This window comes from Scaptodrosophila lebanonensis, unplaced genomic scaffold (genome assembly GCF_003285725.1).
Source record: "Scaptodrosophila lebanonensis strain 11010-0011.00,11010-0021.00 unplaced genomic scaffold, SlebRS2 tig00000043-arrow-pilon, whole genome shotgun sequence".
Lineage (NCBI taxonomy): Eukaryota > Metazoa > Arthropoda > Insecta > Diptera > Drosophilidae > Scaptodrosophila > Scaptodrosophila lebanonensis.
In genome coordinates, this window is record NW_022060545.1 from 14310513 (window position 1) to 14327577 (window position 17065).

At 41.0% G+C, this 17065-nt stretch overlaps 1 protein-coding gene across 1 annotated transcript in view; it reads left to right on the forward strand.

Moving 5' to 3' along the window:
- LOC115622312 (dynein heavy chain 3, axonemal) overlaps positions 1–17065 on the forward strand; it is a 39136-nt gene that overhangs the window by 16775 nt on the left and 5296 nt on the right. Inside the window, exons 26-43 of the mRNA XM_030516218.1 lie at positions 348–516; positions 5195–5388; positions 6771–6973; positions 7867–8054; positions 8850–9020; positions 9181–10386; positions 10442–10585; positions 10641–10823; positions 11028–11233; positions 11394–11708; positions 11769–12000; positions 13659–13784; positions 13971–14131; positions 14193–15113; positions 15173–15484; positions 15940–16087; positions 16577–16787; positions 16848–16982. Coding sequence (XP_030372078.1) covers positions 348–516; positions 5195–5388; positions 6771–6973; positions 7867–8054; positions 8850–9020; positions 9181–10386; positions 10442–10585; positions 10641–10823; positions 11028–11233; positions 11394–11708; positions 11769–12000; positions 13659–13784; positions 13971–14131; positions 14193–15113; positions 15173–15484; positions 15940–16087; positions 16577–16787; positions 16848–16982 — 5225 coding nt within the window. The remainder of the gene's footprint in view (positions 1–347; positions 517–5194; positions 5389–6770; positions 6974–7866; positions 8055–8849; positions 9021–9180; positions 10387–10441; positions 10586–10640; positions 10824–11027; positions 11234–11393; positions 11709–11768; positions 12001–13658; positions 13785–13970; positions 14132–14192; positions 15114–15172; positions 15485–15939; positions 16088–16576; positions 16788–16847; positions 16983–17065) is intronic.

Genomic DNA, 17065 nt, shown 5'->3' on the forward strand with positions numbered 1-17065 from the left:
GCAAATTTCGATAGTCCAGAAGTTGTGGAACACACGTTTACAATCGATTTTACACAATCCTTTGTTATAGAATATCAGCTTATAGTAATACTAATTGATTGCATACTCGCAAAATTAGAAAGGCCGCCATCTGGAAGGGGTGATCTTTTCATATCTATTCCAAAATACTTTTTCCAAAAGATCTTTAATGGCTCAGCTATTGTAGGAGACACGTTCTGTTTTGAAATTTCAACACATCACCCTAACCACTTAATAATAGTAATGGGGGGTAATATATATATCCAGAATTTACCCACATACTTTGATGGTTCCTTAAAATAACAATACATTTTTTGTATGCTTTCCAGAACTCTGATGGGAGCTTTAAAACTCTGCCTTGGAGGAGCTCCGGAGGGTCCGGCCGGTACTGGAAAAACAGAGACTACCAAGGATTTGGCAAAGGCTGTGGCTAAAAAGTGCGTAGTCTTCAATTGTTCGGACGGCTTGGACTATAAGGCGCTGGGCAAGTTCTTTAAGGTGAGTGAGTGAAGTTGATGAAAAAAAATAGAACCGACGACTGCCTTTCACTTGGCGCGACGCGCAGTCTACCACTCACTACGCATATCTAATTGATGGCGGAGTCTTGTCAACAACATTAATCAAACAAAACCAGTCTGTAGTAGCGACGCACAGTGGGAAAAATAATAGTTATACCTTTGAAGGCCTATGTTATGAGAAAAATATTACTATAGCGTGATGAGGCGGATCAGTTAACGACAAGTCCATCACGTATCTGTGCGATACTGTGCCGTCTTTATTAGGTACAAATTTATTTATCTACTATACATATCAAGTCAGTAAGTCCATCAAAGCAGATCTTTAGGAAAAAGTTCAGTTCTTCGCGTAGCAGAAGCTTTTAGGATACAGTTAAAAATACATTAATTAGAAAACAATCCTCGTCGACCGAAAACCTTGTAGTATGCAGAATTATTTCTCTATTTATAGGTCGATTTTTTTGCCATTAAGTGTACCTTATATCAATTTATTACGGAACCTCCATTTTAAAAAAATTGTTTTCCGATTTGTTTGATTTTAAAACAAATCAAAATGCTAAATGGATTTCTACTAAGAAGAAAATGTCAAGATATAAGTCTGCACGCAAACGAGCTTAAAAGCACGTATTTCTTGAACAAATATTAAGAGACATTAAATGGAGTATTTTATGGTTTTATAAATGCCATCCACTGTGCGGCAAAAGCGGCCCGAGCAACAATGACTTTTAATACATACTATACATACACGCGATTCATTTAGCGAGGCAGGCAGATACTTAATTTGCCACACGCCGAGCTCTTGCCGTGTCAGACAGAGCGGAGCCGATGTCGCGTCGTCCAGTTATAGAGGAACTGGAACTTATTATGCAGGCTTTCATCGGTCGAGCTCTTTTTTAGTGCATGTTGACTAATGGCGGCGACTTGTGAAAGTAATGGTGGCCCATTCGAACTTGGCCACTTAAATTTATGCTAATTTGTATACGCAGGTCGTTAACCGATGTGCCGATGTGCACACACGAACACTTTTAAATATATGTACATATGGGCACACACTCGCGCTTACACTCACACTTAAGCATGTTTTAAGTGGGTGCTGATGCTTTCAATTAAAATTTATGTGTTTCCCGCTAATCGCTTAATTTGCCAGCAAGTCGTCGCAAATTTGTGTTGCCTAATTGCATAAGAAGTTTTAAGCTCGAAGCTGGCAGCTTCGGCTAGAACTGGCAAAGGCGCGCGCGACCCATCGACTCGATATTAATTTGCATGAAATTTGTATTAATGACAACAACAGCAATAACAACACCAACAACAAAATAACAACGAATGCAGATATAGATACAAGAACAAGAATACGCGAGCCCATAAATTGTAGACGCTTTCGACCGCGTTCGATTTAAATTAATGAATTTATTTTAGTGCTAGCCAACCAATAACTGGCTTGTTGTTCATTTTATGCGATTTATTCGCAATCCACTTTAAATTTAGCATTTGCTTAGTTTTTATTACCTAATTTTTGATCATCCCACTCTTGTTGCTGTAGTTTAGTTTTAGAAAGTAGTTTGAGACAGCTGAGTCATTAATCCGTTTCTTGACTCTGGCGCAAATGTGTCAATACATAAATTTTCATAAGTTTAAGGAAGCTATAATTCATAGACACGTGTCCGCCTGTCAATATTCTAAATTTTTCTAATTGTATTCTTGATTTTTTCAAATAGAATCTACTGATGGAGACAATACAATTGTGGGGTAAACATCGAAAATTGTTTTCTATTTGAAATGGCCAATAAACTAATTTGAAATTGAACAAATGTTCAAACAATTGCGATTTATGCTCCTTGAGATATGCCATGACAAATTATGTAAATAAATAAAATGCAAATAAAATGGTCAGAACAATGGCCACAGCTGCATCAGCAGCCATTCTGGCAAACTTGGGAAGTAAACAATGGCGCGTCCGGTGCATTGAATGGCCAAAAAGTTTTTAGTTTCCGTTTTCGGTTTCAGTTCACAGTTTTCAGTTTTCAGTTTGCTCGTGTGTGCTTGCTGGTTCGGCTGCGTGGGAGTCGGCCAAGGCGTACAGCTTTGATGAAGTTGAAATTGTCCAAGTTTTCGGTGTACCGATATTTGAAAGAAGAAGCAACACACACACACACACACATACACACACACAAACACAAACACGTATATTCGCTAATTGCACAATGGGAACAGAAAGTGCAGGAGCAACAACAAAAACAGCAAGAATGCCAACAGCAGCAGCAATTGCAACTAGAAAAAGCATGCGAACGCGCAACAGCATGTAAAACAGTTGTTGGTGCTGTTGTTGTTGCTGTTGCTGCTGCTGCTGCTGTAGACGGAAGCACCATGGACACAGCATATGCTCAACCCGTTGCTATTTTTGCTGCAGGATAAAGCAGCATATTTATTGCAACATGCAAAAGAAAGCATATCAAAGGGCGCACCAGCCCGCCTCTGGGCAACATTGGTAAACTTCGCTGCCGTTTGTCGAACATTGGCTAGCAGACGCACATACACATACCCACACACACACACACACATACACATTCGTGAATATGCACTGGTACAAAAGCAGCGTACTAAAATGAACAAACATTGGTAATTGAAATGCGTTTTGTATTTAAAGTGTCAACTCTAACTTGACAAGAAGAGAATAAATGAGTCAAATATTTAAGTCGCGCCCTGCTAGTATATACGATTTGGCATGTAGGTGGAAACAATCTTTTAAACTAAATTTGATTTGCTTACATTATTATTAACATTATTATTATGAGTTTCCAAAGTTGTTCGTATATATTGAAAGCGTGTAACGTGTTAATTACATTTTCGGTAAATAAATCAAGCTCTAAAAGAGTGTGATATCAACAAACGAGGTTTTGAAAGTTTCGTGAAGAAGGAAGCGGGGAAGTACCATCAGATAGACGGACTAACGGATATACCTGAATTGAATTGTCATATTGTACTTTATGGTGTCCCCGTCTTTAAAAACTATAACAACTTTACTATTTTATTAAAACACGTTTACGTGTACAGGGAATAGTCATTGCTCCAATATTTCTATGTATATATACAATTATTCTAATTGTATGCGGACTTTGATTCATTAATGAATTTCGTTTGTATTGATTATGAGTATAATATCCAAAAATACACACATTTAATTAAAAGTTCTAAGAACGCAATGAAAATTATATAAATATAAACAGTTATCTGTTCATCATGCTCTGTTTATAAAAATGCTATTACCTTTCTAAAAAAAAAAATAATTCTCCATTTTTTGTTTCTAAATTAAAAATTGTTTTAGTAACAATTTCACACAACTAACAATACCATTAATCTTATTTCTTACCTTTTTTGTTGCAAAATGAATATCAACATATTTATGCCAAAGAATATGGTGATTATCAGGAAAAGCTAAACATAAACAATAAAAATAATTCAAATAAAACATAGGTTTCTTACAAAATGCATGAAAAATGTTCACTAATTTTGTTTGGCGATTTATAGTAAGCTAATTGAGGATTTGCGTTCGAGATCAAATATTTATTCACTGCATTGAAAATCGGTTTCCAATATTCCTTATGTTATCTCTCTCTGTATGTATCTAGATACGTGCAGTTGGAACTAGCTAAGTGGTTCAAGGGCGCCCATAAAAAATTACGAAAACATTTTATAATAATAATAATAATAATAATAATAATAATAATAATAATAATAATAATAATAATAATAATAATAATAATAATAATAATAATAATAATAATAATAATAATAATAATAATAATAATAATAATAATAATAATAATAATAATAATAATAATAATAATAATAATAATAATAATAATAATAATAATAATAATAATAATAATAATAATAATAATAATAATAATAGCTTAAAAAAATATATGTATACAGAAAAATGAAATGCTTTTCTGGTCTGGAATACCTACAGAAATTAAATAAAGTAGACTTTTAAAAAATAATTACGTTCACTGCGGTGATTGAAGAAATAATGAGACATGGTTTCGTTTAGGATTTTCTTTCTCATCATCACCTAAATATTTCAAAAGCCATGGCTATTTATGTTAATATTACAGATTATTATATTTATTTTTATGTTTATTATATTATTATGTCAACAAAGATTGACTACGGACTAGGAAAACTAGGAAAAGCCTAAGTGGGAGAAATCTAATCAAATTACAATAATATATAATAAACGCCACTGACTCGGTGGGGAATATTATTTGCCATTCGGCTATAGCTATGCCACAGCCAAGTGTGGTCAGAGGCTTCAAAAAAGCTAAAGTAAAAGAAAAAACTGAACAGGGAGAGGAAGCTTACAATTAGTTAAAAGCTCATTTTTAAACAAAATATTATAAAACAAAGAAATAAATCTGTCAAGCTATGCTCGGAGTGTATAATGTTTTGAGGTTGGTGCTCTTGAGTTGTGTTTACTGTAAACGCACAGTCGCACGCAAAGCAACGAGTAACTGAAAATAATGTTTATTTTACTGTTTGCTTTTTCTACTTTTACCTTCCCCCCATCCTGAATACACTAGTCACTGTGCCTCGTGCTCTATTTGTGCAGCTCTTATATTTTTGCGAAATGTCTGAATTTTTTTCTCTTTTACATTTTTCAGGGCTTGGCCCAATCGGGCGCCTGGGCCTGCTTCGATGAGTTCAATCGCATCGAACTGGAAGTGCTGTCGGTGGTCGCGCAACAGATTCTAACCATACAGCGGGCCATTGGACGCAAGGTTGTGAAATTCTTTTTCGAGGATACAATGCTCAAACTGGATCCGACTTGTTCCATATTCATAACCATGAATCCGGGGTGAGTACTCGTCCTACTGGTGGGGGGCACAAACAGCAGCTGCGGTTTTACGCAGCACATTTTTGTACGCGGTTTTTTCCCTTCTTTCGGTTTATATGCTTTCTTTCTTATGTTATGTGTGTGCGTGTGTGTGTGTGTGTGTGTGTGTGTGTGTGTGTGTGTGTGTGTGTAGGAGCTGGCATTTGAAAATGCATTTAGTTACTTTGTAAGCCGACACGGCCTACAACAGCGTCCGGGCCGGTGTCATTGCCAGGCTGAGTGTGGAGGTGGGAGGCCCTTGCTATTAGCCATGCGGCCGATATGTGTTGGCCCTTTGTGCGTCATGCTTGTGCAATGCCAACAGAAGAATAGGAGGGCGGGTGGGCAGTTGAGCGGCACGATATTGGTTGTTATTGCGTTATTGGAGATTTTCCCATAGGGATATTTATTGCTTTGGCATGCATGTGGAACAGCTGCGACAAACATGCATATTAGTCGGGCCCAACGTGGCGTATACGCAACGTGTGTAGTCATAACTACGACGAGAAGCACTCACATACATACCTATGTATGTGTATAGGCTGGCAGCCATTGCTGTTAAGGTCTTAATTTCGTTTTCCAGCCTCTGCTAGGGCATTTGTGTGCGTTTGCTTTTCCTTTGCCGCTGCCAATGCCCATGACTTTGCCTTTGCCATGTCTGCTAGCTCACAGGACATATAAAAAAAGTGCAGCGTTTGGCTAAGGATGAGTGGTGTGTGAAAGGATGGTGAATTTTGTTTTACGTAGCCGTTTGTATTTCTTTTTTCCTTTTTGCTGCCAATTTGTCACGCAGGCCGATAGACGTCCTCAGAAAAAGGAGTTTTTAAGCTCAGGCTGCAATCCATATTGGTTATTGCCTGCATTCTGTGTTTAGTATTTATGCCATTAGCACTTTCAAGTTTGATGTATTTGATGTGCAGCGCCATTTTTGCTACTGCTGTTGCCATTGCTGAAGCTGTAATGAAAAGTGCCCGATTATGCCATAAGCTGGCCTAAGCGAGTTTCCACATACATACGACACATACAATGTCTAAGAAGAAATTGGTAGACGCATATAAAAGGCTTAGCATTAGTGCAGTGCAGAAAAGGCAGGCAAATCTTTAATTGCCCAATCTTCCTTATCGAAAAATCATTGAAAATTATTAAGAACTTTGTTAAGATAAAGGTTTCCAAATCCCTGCTTACAACAGTCTATAAGCCCTTTAATGGTTGAGCTGAAAGCAACACAACATTTCGATTTGAGCCAAACGTAAAAGCTATTTTCAACTCTTATTATTAATATGAACTAAAATAAGTATTTCCTGCAGAATATTTTTGATATACTATATTCCCAGGCTTATCTAATGAAATGTACTTTTCTTTAGCTATGCTGGTCGAACTGAGCTGCCGGACAATCTGAAAGTGCTTTTCCGCACAGTGGCTATGATGGTGCCGGATTACGCCATGATCGGCGAGATCACTCTCTACTCCAATGGCTTCGACATGGCACGTCATCTGGCGCAGAAGATCGTGCAGGCGTACAAGTTGTGCTCGGAACAGTTGTCATCACAGTCCCATTACGATTATGGTGCGTATGTATTGGAATTAGAGTGGGTTGGGGATGTGAAAGACGATGAGGGATTGGGTCTGATGGCTAATGTGTAGTACGTCTGTAGTCGACAACACGTGTTTTTGTAGCCCAACTTGTGCCAGTTACTGGGCAACAACTTTCAGCATCGTTCTCGGCCGTTTTATTATTTTTTCTTTTTGCTTAACCCAAAGATACTGCTTGCTTTTACGATGCGAAAGCAAGAAACATGTCATATGATATTACACTTTGTCTGCTTGGGTGTGAGTGTGTGTCCAGCCAGTGGGTGCCTGCAATTGCAGCGAGGATGCTGGCAAGTTTATGTGCAAAGTACATTTGATCAGTATCTTATTTTGAGTTTAAATTGAAAAACTTTCTTACGAGTTTGCAACGTTTTTGTGGTGCGTGTGTATGTGTGCGCGCGTGTTATTTGTCTCAGAAAACACAGTCATACATACATATATACACATCTATGTATAAATATATATGCACGCAACAATGTATGAGTTGCCCATGTGTGTATGCGTTGTTTTGCCAAGTAATAATAAAAACTATTTGTACATTAAGTTGCTGCTGCTTGTGCTGTTGTCCGGCCATCAAGCTGTTTTTCCAGCATCGTAAAACTTTCGCATTTTCACGGCGACGTAATGAAGCCGGACGACAGTGGCACAACTTGTCGCCACGTACGTGCGGCCAGCAATGTTGCTGTGATTCCTGCATGGCTGCCCTGCCGCCAAATACTTGACCAAGTTGTCAGCCCGCTCCGTGTCATGCTCCTAAAATGCCGCAAATATGGCATCCACCCGCACACACACACACACACTAATTCTGTCCGCCATAATCCGTCCGCCATCATCATCAACATCCTGTAATCAGCCCGGTCGTCATTTCAGGTATGCGCGCCGTCAAGTCTGTGCTGTTAGCATCGGCATCACTACGACGCCTCTATGTTGACCTGCCGGAGCCCGAGATTGTTTTGCGTGCCATTGTCGATGTTAATTTACCGAAATTCCTGGAACAGGATATTTCGCTGTTCATCGGCATATACATGGATCTCTTCCCGGGCGTTGAACTGCCAATGGTAAGTTTTATTTTTCTCAAAAGTATGTAATACCAACCGCGCAATTATACGCCGCGTAATGAGGCGCAAGCAGCCAATTAAAGCGATAGGCAACAACAACTCCCCTCCCCCGCAGAAAAAAGCAAAATATATGTGGCGCCCGCCCACATTTATCTGCGTGCATTGCATATTTTAATGAATACCCTATACACAAGAGTTGAACGAAAATGTGCGCTCCAATTGTTTTCCAATTTATTCCATTTATACTAGTACTATTTATACTAAGTAGCTAGAACCCTCTCAATAATACATAGTTATACTTGTATGTTAAAAATTCTTTTATTTGCTATCAATGTTTTCCACAATATTTTGCAGTCTGTTCTTCGATTAGATTATGTTCATTTGGTTGCCAGAAGATTATAAAATTTTTAAAAACGGATTTGGAACATTTTTATGGAACAAAGCCATTCATATAACTCTTTTCTATGCCTTTTATTTGTATAGTATGTATTGCAAAATATTCCTTTGATTCTTCAAGAATAGTGCTCTTAAATAATTGTTGATAAAAGCTGAAATGTCTACAAATTCTGATTGGAAGGTATTTTGTCACAAATTATTTGTTTCTAATATTTTGCTCTGCTTAGCATATCCAAAGAAATAATAAAATACAATTAGATTTAAATGGAAAATTATATGTAGCCAGGTTTTAGCCATACATCCTTTCTGTCTGCAGAGTATTTAAAAGTGGAATAATGTCCGTATTTTGCTCATATTTCACTTTTAAAATAATCATTTTTACCGTCCACCTCCATAAAGCCGCAACGTGATGACATACTAAAGTGGCTGCACAAGAATCTGGAGGACCGCAATCTGCAAGCCACGCCCTGGTATGTTGAAAAAATACTTCAGATCTACGAAATGCTGCTGGTTCGACACGGTCTGATGATAGTGGGTGGCTCGATGGGTGGCAAGACGACGGCATATCAGGTGAGTGAGCTGATTGAGTGGGAAATAGAGGATGCGGCGCATATTTTACATTTACGAATATTAATGTGCAACCGAGCTAATTAAATGGCTTGGAATTAATAAATTACCCAACGGATGGACGAGCATCAAATGAATTAACATTGAGTTCACTCTCGAACAGGTGCTCGCCATTACATTACGCAATGTGGCGACAGACGAGAATTGTACACTTAAGGAATATCCGGTTTCCTATCGGATTATCAACCCAAAGGCCATTACCATGGGCCAGTTGTACGGTCGCTTCGATCCCATCTCTCACGAGTGGTCTGACGGTGTGCTCGCCAAGACTTTCCGCGAAATGGTGCAGGGACCCCGGTACGAACGCGCCTGGGTAATGTTCGATGGCCCCGTGGATGCGGTGTGGATTGAGAATCTTAACACTGTACTCGATGATAACAAGAAGCTGTGTCTTATGTCCGGCGAAATTATGCAGATGACCAAGCTGATGAACATGATGTTTGAGCCGGCCGATCTGGAACAGGCCTCGCCGGCCACAGTCTCGCGCTGTGGCATGATCTACATGGAACCATCACAGTTGGGCTGGCGTGCCTTCCATCACAGTTTCATGAATGTCTTGTCAAAGAATGTGGGTCTGAACGACATATATTTGAACCTGTTTGAGGATATGGTGAATTGGCTAGTACCTGCCGCACTCGAGTTTCTACCGCAGTGCAAGCAGATGCTGGAGTTGTCTCCTCTCTATCAATACCAGACCTTTTCGCGCTTTTTCTTGCACTTCCTAGAGAAGCACAAGGTCTTTAATCAGACATGGTTCCAACAAATGTTTCTTTTCTGCTACGCATGGGCTTACTGCTCGGCATTGACGGGCAGCGGGCAGCGTACTTTTGATACGCTACTTCGTAAGGTGATCTACGGATCGAATGAAGATTATCCGAAACCCAAGTATTTTGCACTTAATCGCGGTCAGATGTTTCCCGAGAAGTTGGTATTCCTGGACTATCGGTTCGATGAAGCTGAAAATTGGTGGACCTGGCAGAAGTCAAGTGACGATCCTTCCGCGCTGGTCCAATTCCCGGAGAATGCCCAAATTAGTGAACTAATCGTGCCCACAAAAGAAACGGGCTACATTTCGTACTGGCAGGAGTTCTGTATAGCCAAGTCCTACGGCATGTTAGTTGTGGGACCTACAGGCACAGGCAAGAGTGCCATACTGACCAGTAACTTGTTGGCAATGCCCAAGTTCGCCAATCTGGTTAATATCATTAATTTCTCTGCACGCACTTCTGCACAAATGGTGCAGGAAACCATAATGAGCAAACTGGATCGGCGGCGCAAGGGCGTTTTTGGGCCAGCGTTGGGAAAGAAGGTCCGTTCTTTGTAGCTTAGTGAGATGAACTATTCTTGAAATAATATTTTTGCAGTGCACAGTCTTTTGTGATGATGTGGCAATGCCTTCTAAGGACACTTATGGCTCACAGCCTCCACTGGAGTTGTTGCGCACTTGGCTGGATCATGGCTACTGGTCCGATCTGATAGATACCACCAAAATTGAATTGGTGGATATGGTGCGTACTGAGGAAGTTGATTGAGCTCTGACAATGAATATGTTTTGTTTAATAGACCCTCGTCTGTGCCATGGGCACCCTGGGAGGCAGCAATTTTATCTTTCCGCGTCTCTACAGACACATGTTCGTGGTGGCTGTTGACTCGTTTGAGGATGCCACCATAGTCAGGATATTCACAGCAATTGGTGATTGGCACTTTGCCAAGGGGTATCCCGAAAAGGTGGCCTTACTATCGCGGGTAAGACACACTACTCAGACACACACGAGCAGGCAATCAGTTTGGCCGTTCTTGGATGGCCGCCAAAGTAAGGCGCATACAAAAATAAAAATGTGTATTTTATAACTTCATTTGAAAGAGTTCAAATGGTTGCGCGAGTGTGTGACAGTGTGGCAGTGTATCTGTGGCTGTCTTTTGTTCATTCGCATGTACTTGTGTTTTTAGGGATTGTCCGAGGCAATGGTCAGTGTATATCGTGAGGCCATACGCACATTCCTGCCCACACCGGCCAAGTCGCATTACACCTTTTCCCTACGCGACATAACGCGAGTCTTCCAGGGCATAGTCATGGTGCCATCGAAGCGAATGCAGGACCCGGAAAAGTTGGGTCGTTTGTGGGCGCATGAAACTTATCGCGTTTTTTACGACCGGTACGTATACGTCCTGTGGCCAGCCCAGGCAGGCTGCCTGCCATTGTCTGTGGCAAGCTAGTCTTACTATTTATGGGTTCTTTTATGGCATTTACGGTCGTCTGGCTGCATCTATCATTTTGCTTTTTATACCTATTGCCGCTTACTCAATCACCTGCAGTCTGGTCGACCAATGGGATCGTGACCGTTTGCTCACGATGGCTATGGATGCGTGCAAGACCTGTCTGCGTTTTCCTCTGGAGCAGGCTTTCGCAGAGCGCATCGAGCCGGGGGAAAAGTTAAGCGATAACGACTTGCGAAACCTTTTCTATGGCAATTACATGGAACCAGATGCCGAGCCCAAATTCTATGACGAGTGCGATAGCTATGACAAACTCGAGAAGCTTATGAAGTACTATTTACGCGAATACAACTCTTTCTCCAGTACACCCATGGATCTGGTCATGTTTCGGTTCGCCATTGAGCACGTTAGCAGGTGCGTGTGCGATTTTAATGCTGCTGTTGGCCTACTTTTCAGTTTTATTTCTATTGTTAGGGTCTCGCGTGTCCTGCAAATGCCACGTGGAAATATTCTCATGGTTGGCATGGGTGGTTCCGGTCGGCGCAGCTCCTGTCGCCTGGCCGCCTACATTGCCGACTGCCGCCTGATGACAGTGCAAGTATCCAAGTCCTACACCATTGCCGACTGGCGAGATGACTTGAAGAAAATACTAATGGCATCCAGTTTTAATTTGAATCACACTGTATTTCTCTTCTCCGATGCACAGGTAAGCAATTAGCTATATTTATATCTACATATGCAAAGAGGGGCACGGAAATCGGTAACCTCATGCTTGTAAATACTAGGTACTCGGATATACGTATTATTCTTTTTACGAGTGCTGGCCTTAAGTTGACTTGCAACAAACAAATTATGTTAAAAACGATTCTTCGGCCTACCATATACATACTTATTCGATATGATTTAAGAAGACACTGCACATTTTCTGTATGCATTTAGAATGAATTTTATATTGTTATTAATTGATTGAATTATCAAAGAGTTGGTATTCAGAGTATTCTGTTCGAACAAACAATTTAAAGCAACTATGGTGACTTCTTATGCTTCGTATTATTGCCACGTCTCTTACTTTTTCCATCTTCAATAAAGTTATTAAATCTCTACAAGATTGCTATTCACAATCGTTATTAGTTAGTTATCATGTTCATTAGGCCTGCTGCAGCATTCGAGTGTTAATCGGTGTTAATATGCAAATAAAGTATGTTAATTTGGTCTAAAGCAGCCATTTGTGTAAACGGCAACAAGTAACTGTCAAAGTCGCGCGCTAGCCCAAAAAGTCCAACAAGTCCAACAAACCCATAAAGTAGCATCAAGAGAGCCATTGTATGCAAATCGAGAGCAGATCGAAATTAATTTGAATATTCTAAGTATACAATACTAGCATATGTAGATATACATAAATAATTCGAAGCGGCATGAGCGCCATAAACACTCCAATGATAATAGTAATTGAATCTTGCTTAATAATGTGTATGAAAATTTGGTTTTTGTGTGAGCCGGCAACAGGCCAGGTCTGGCACTGGTTAGAGCCGCCACCGCCGGACTAGAATTCATTGTTGCGCCAAAATTTACATTTATAATTAGGTTAATTGTTCAACTAACTTGATTATTGCCGAATAATTTGCATATGCTGCGTTGCAGTTCTCGTGTCCATATCAATGAATTTGTTGTTATGGCTTAAATTGAATTTAAGTCAATAAATTAGGAGACCAATTTAGGCATTGCTTATGGTCGAAAATCAATACAGCTGACGAGCACTCGGACACCGTGCTCTTAGTAGTAACTGCGTATGACAACGCTCCAGCTAGCCCTCAACGAAAGCTCAATAAGTTCTGCGCCTCTTGCAAAACAAATCGTCGAGCCACACTGGCCACACTACAATATACTATATGTACTTGTATAGTAGTAGGGATAAACAGTCCAGTCCAGTCCAGTCCAGTCCAGTCCAGGGAAAACAATCAACGTTGGAACATTTTGTAAACATTTTTCTTGATTTAATCGCCAGCTTAGAGCTGCAGGATGTGGCTTAGGTAGAGTAGTAGAAGTTACCGAACATGATGTAGTAAAGCGGAATAACAACCATGGCCCAAATGCATGTGCAAACAAATCCCCATTCAGACATTAATTAACAATTACTCTAAAATGCCCAACAGAGAGCGGCTGGCAGTTCGATTTGAGTAGCGTAAGCTGAAGGCAATAAATGTACTTTTCAATAAACAAATTCCTTGGAGTGTGTAGTGCATCTATTCGAGTTCGAGAGAACGAATAATCCCACTTCAAGCGATTGAGAATGCGAATGCAAAATGTATGTAAAAGTGCAACAACAACTCACTGATTTGCTTTGTTGCCTCTACTCGTATACAGGCAACGGACGAGGGCTATGTGGAGGATATCAATGGCATACTTAATACCGGTGATTTACCCAATCTCTATCAAATAGAGGACAAGGCTGCCATTATGGAGAATATGACAAATGTGGCCAAGCAATTGGTAAGTACTCGTAGAGGAGCAACGACGGCTCCATTATCCATTTGCGTAAAGAATTTCATGAGTGGCAGAGCCAAACACGAGTAGAATGGAATTGATCACACATACTATATGTACAAGTATACATACAAATGTACATCTAAGAAAACCCGCTTTTGTTTTACTCTATTTTCTCCTCTTTCGCACCAGGGTAAGGTGCTAGACTCATTGCCAAGCGAGGTGTATGCCTTCTACATTGACCGCATTCGGGAGCAATTGCACATCGCACTGGCCTTCTCACCCATCGGGGACTCGTTCAAGGAGCGCATACGTGTGTACCCCTCATTGATAAATTGCTGCACCATCGATTGGTAAGCAGGCGTGTAAGTGCCAGGCATGTGACAACAACTACTAAACATAGAATGCCAACAGGTATATGCCTTGGCCGGAAGAGGCGCTGCATCGTGTAGGCACCTATTTTGTCAGCTCGATGCATTTGAATAGGCCGCAGGGGGAGCGACACGAGGAGCCGGCTGTGACTCAGCCAAGAACGTCAGACGAGAGTGGTAAGAGCGACGAAAATCGAGATAGTCGTGGCGAGGAGGAGCGCGAACTAACGCAGCTCGAGGAAGAATTGGTCTATTGCGTCAAGTACTTCCATCAGTCAGTAATAGAAGCAAGTGAGAAGTGTTATCTGGAGCTGAGTCGACGTAATTATGTAACGCCCTCGGCCTATTTGGAGCTGCTGAAGGCCTTTCGTTCCTTCTACTCGCGCAAACTGGATGAAATTACACGTTTGCGCGATCGATACACCACTGGTCTTGAAAAGCTGGATTTCGCCGCCGGACAAGTGGGCGAGATGCAGGCCAATCTATATGATTTGCAGCCCAAATTGAAAGTACTTTCTGAGGAGACGGACAAAATTATGGTTAACATCGAACGTGAAACGGCTGAGGCAGAGAAAAAGAAGGAAGTTGTAGGTGCAGATGAGGCAGCGGCCAATGAAGCTGCCGCGGCAGCGCAAGCCATTAAGGACGATTGTGAGACCGATCTGGCTGAAGCCATTCCAGCAATGGAGGCCGCCTTAGAGGCGCTTAATACCCTTAAACCTGCTGATATTTTTGTGGTGAAGTCCATGAAGAATCCACCTTATGGTGTCAAGCTAACACTTGAAGCTGTGTGTGTGCTGAAGGGTCTCAAGCCGGATCGTAAGCCCGATCCCAGCGGCCACATGGTTGAGGACTATTGGGGACCATCAATGCGTATGCTGAGCGACATGAAATTTTTGGAATCATTAAAAACATTCGACAAAGATAACATCCCGCCACCTATCATAAAAAAGATTCGAGAAAAGTAAGTAATTATGACACTCTGAGTCCAAATCCTTGTAAACTTTAGAGTCTACTTTGCAGATATATAGCCGATCGTGACTTTGTCCCAGAGAAAATCAAGGCAGCCTCCATGGCATGTGAGGGCATTTGTAGATGGGTGCGTGCCATGGACGTCTATGACAAGGTCGCTCGTATAGTAATGCCCAAAAAAGCTGCTCTAGCCGAGGCCGAGGCGGACTTGTCACAGCAAATGGAAAAACTCAATGGCAAACGGGCCGAGCTGCAGGTTATTCTGGATAAGCTGCAAAAGCTGAACGACTTCTTTGCGGAAAAATCGCGGGAAAAGAAACGACTGGAGGACGAGATCGACAATTGCGAGAAAAAACTGAACAGGTGAGTTATTTGAATAATTATGGGCAGTTTTAATTGAAATTGGGAATTATTTATACTGACAACTCTAATGATCAACAAATTAAAATGCTTCATCAAATTTGTTGAGCTCTTCTTCAACTCTACAAAATTGATAGCGATGTCTTGAATTTGGAATAATGCATCGATTCTCTGGCTCCAATTAATTAAAGTCTTTATAACTTGGAGCCAGAGAATAAAAGATGCATATTTTACACATTTTAAATAGAAACATTATAAATTATAATTTGAATATTTCTCGAATTACTATACACAGTTTATGTTTTGATATTTCACAAGGCTGCTTATTGAAAGCGACTGCAAAATTCTATCAACGAGCCCAGGAATTGATTGCAATTGACCAATTACAGTTGAAGCAGGACTGATATACTTGGATATATTTTCCAGTGTTTAATCTTATTATCTCATTTGCTTTTCAGAGCCGAAAAACTGCTTGGCGGCCTTGGTGGAGAAAAGACGCGCTGGTCCGAGGCGGCTAAGAATCTGCACGAGTCCATTAGCAACATTGTGGGTGATGTGTTGCTCGCAGGTGGCTGCACAGCATATTTGGGCTTCTTTACCACCGAGGTGAGTCATCCGCCAATTTACGTTTCAACGCTTTCACTTGTACACTGCGTTGGCAGTAAACATTTACATATGCTTCACTTTTTGGGGGGCGGGCGGATCCACTCAGTCGTTAGCTCGTTTCCAGCAAATGGTGGCCCAAGTTCCAGTGTCTGTTCCACAATGTGTTTGTGGGTGTGATGCTATCATAGAGTTTTTAATATGCATGAGCACGGTGCATTGATTTTTTTTTTCATTGCTTTTGAGCGCCACTGTTTTGAATTTCCCTGGCTTAGTTTTACGGCTGACGTGGTATTTCTGTACATATTTTTGTATACTATATATACTATATACTCTGATTTTGTATATGGTGCGCGCATACAATGCACAAATGCTGACATGTTAATATTTAGCTAAAACGCGCCAAAAATGGCGTCCACTAACCACTTTGTGTTACGTTTTATTTTTAAATCTCGCCTACCACCCTCTCACAATTGCCGGCTCATCGGGCAGTATCGGGTGAACATTTTGGACGACTGGACTGCAGTATGCCTGCGTCGACATATACCGTCCAGTGAGTCGTTCTCGCTAGCCGGTACCTTGGGCCATCCCATGACCATACGAGCTTGGTCCTTAGCAGGCTTACCGGCTGATAACTTTTCCGTGGAGAATGGCATCATCGTGACAAACTCGAGTCGCTACTCACTGCTCATTGATCCACAGGGTGAGTGCTAGGTGTTGGGAGCATTTCTATTCGCTTATTGCCTAAGCCAACCAATTACAGTGCAAGCCAACAAGTGGATTAAGAACATGGAGAAGAACAATGGCCTGAAGGTGATTAAGCAGAGCGATACTAATTATATGCAAGTGCTGGAACTGGCTATTACGTATGGCCAGCCGGTGCTGATTGAGAACGTGGGTGAGTAAAGCAATTTAGTTGACTAAGCTGTTGTCGCTAGCGGTCGGGCGCCGCATTAAGGGGAATCAGGTCGCATAAGCTTT